General features: G+C 33.2%; 1 gene segment (V, D, J or C); it reads left to right on the top strand.

The window, feature by feature from the left end:
- The first annotated feature begins 755 nt into the window (after nt 1–755).
- Nucleotides 756–2,513, top strand: part of LOC107837423 (Ig heavy chain V region 5A-like) — a 4,445-nt gene continuing 2,687 nt past the window's right edge. The window contains 1 exon segment of the V gene segment in view: nt 756–781. Within this exon segment, the coding sequence occupies nt 756–781 (26 nt within the window).

Genomic DNA, 2,513 nt, shown 5'->3' on the forward strand with positions numbered 1-2,513 from the left:
ACAAGTTTCCAATAAGTAACTAAACAATGGATGAGATGAATGGATAAAAATATGCATTGTTGTTTCATACAATAAATGTTGTGGTTAGAAATATTTGCTCATGAATTTATGAGAGTAAATTCAAATGCATATTTAATAATTTGTTTTTTATGCTTAAATATTTTGGTAAAGTTGTATAATATTTAAATGGCCTCTAATGAATGAGTTATTTTTAACGTTTTAGATGTCATGATTTAACTTTTACTTACAGTGTTTGTACAAAATAAAACCTGATTAAACCAAAGAACCAGAGAAATGTGAACGGTTAATCTCCGAGAACTGATAGTCTGATGCAAATATCTGTGGTTGTGCTTCTGTTTTGCTGAGTGATGTTGTTCTTTTTGTGGCCCATCATTGGTTTCACCTCCACCTTCACGGTGAAGAACACATTTTTCATCCGCTTGTTTCCTGACTGCCCTGTAAGTTTTTCTACTTTAAACACAGTTTTATGATTAGCAAAGGGACAAAATGTCCAGATAATTGTCTCACTATTCCATCTGCCTTCATTTTATGTTACAAGACAATATAGGACAGAGTGTGGAGTCGTTTCCTTCCAGTAAAACAGTCTAGAGAAACTCTAAGTCTGTCCTGCACAGGATCTGGGTTTCATTTTTCTTGCTGTGATGCACTGGATCAGGCAACATGAGGGAAAAGCTCTGGAGTCAAAAGGGTTTGGTTCACCTGTTTCTGGTTATATAACTTATAGGTCTGTGGGGATGTGTGGAGATCAGCAGAGGAGACGGTAACAGCATGGCACATCTGAGGCCCTTTAGCTGAAAACCAGATGATTCTGCAAAATATTACAGTACAAAGGAAGAGACAAAGTGTTTAAACATACCAGACAGACTGTGCAAAAACATTTGATATGTTATTGTTAATAAAACCTACAGGGGGCGCTGGAGGACAGCTAACGCTGGGCTAAACACTGAGAATGATGCCTTTTCTTCTCCGGTATTATAAAACTTTTTATTTTTAATATTTGTTACAACTAGAAGCAATGATATATGCTTGTTTGTTAATGTATGTAGAAATATGAAATACATAGAAATTAGTTATTTAAATGTAGATAGTGAGGCAATAACAAACAAAACAGAAACAAAATAAACTATCAAACACATTTTATACATGATTCTTCCTGGTTTTTATTCTATAAATATTGTGAAATTGTGTTTAATTGTGGCTTTACTTCTTACTTTAACCCTTACATTCCAACTTTGAGTGAAGCTTTTATAAAATTAATATATTTTTCATTGAAAAGAAAACTTGTACATTTNTTTATGTTTGTACAGTAGCTATCAAAGTGTTGCCATCCTAAAAGTGCTGTAATGTTGCTTACATTTAATAGAATATATTGATGATCTCTTAATGTCTGACATAAGTTTCCATATACAGTTTAAAAAAGATGCTTTCTTTTTTTAGAGCTAGAGACAACAGCATGCAGCAAGAATCACCGCTATGGTATCTTTTGTAGTTTTTAAATTTTATGTGTGTTGAAAACATTAAATATGTAAAATACAAACATGAACTTTTGAGGTTTTCTTTTTTTGCCAGATCGGTTTTTTCGTTTACCGACCCTTGAAGCCATCGTAGCGTGAACAGCCGTTATCAGTTAAGCCTTGTAGGTTTCCAGTTTCCCTTCAGAGAGCCGATTCCTCTTTCTCTGCGTACCTCTGAGAAAACACCTGCAGCTGTGAAACTTGGTGAAAACCACCAGAAATATTAATAAACGTTTCAGACGGCAGAAACGCATCTGACTCCTTTCATTTGAATGTCAGCTGTCGCTCTCAGTGCAAGTAGTTTCCTGACTTACATCCTGGCATAAAATGATCAAGCAATAGACCAACAAAGGAAGTACCTTGTATTTTGTGAATTTCTTTTTGATGAAACATTAAAAATATGAGAAATCAACCTTTTAGGCATGAAAAATTGTCTTCACCCCTCATCTGAGCTCAGATAACTCCCCAACACATCCTGTTGTCACACACACAAGTCTCAGGCTAAAATATTATATTAATGTTTACCTTGGAAAGAGATTTTAATAATTTTTTTATTTTATTTTTGACAGTGGGAAACAAAATTAATGAATTAATTAATTTTTTCTCCTGTCACATTTTGTACACCATCACAGAGAAAAATTTTTGTCCATTCCAGGAAAATAGTCAAAAGGAGATGTAAGAGTTTATTAGGACTGAATAAAAAAATGTGTCTGAAATTAGGAGAAAATTAAAAGCAGTCAAAGGCATCAAAAACATATTTTAATGTGGTTTTCAAAAATATTTAGATAAATGTAATGGCCTTAGAAACCAGCTCTAAATGAAAAAAGACTGACCCTCATTATATCACTGACCTTTGATCCCATACAAGAAACATTATTTAATCCATAAACTTTGAACTTTAGTTCTGCTGAGAGAAAACTTTAACAAACAAGTTTCCAATAAGTAACTAAACAATGGATGAGATGAATGGATAAAAAT

The sequence above is a fragment of the Poecilia formosa genome, unplaced genomic scaffold, assembly GCF_000485575.1.
Source record: "Poecilia formosa unplaced genomic scaffold, Poecilia_formosa-5.1.2 Scaffold142, whole genome shotgun sequence".
NCBI lineage: Eukaryota > Metazoa > Chordata > Actinopteri > Cyprinodontiformes > Poeciliidae > Poecilia > Poecilia formosa.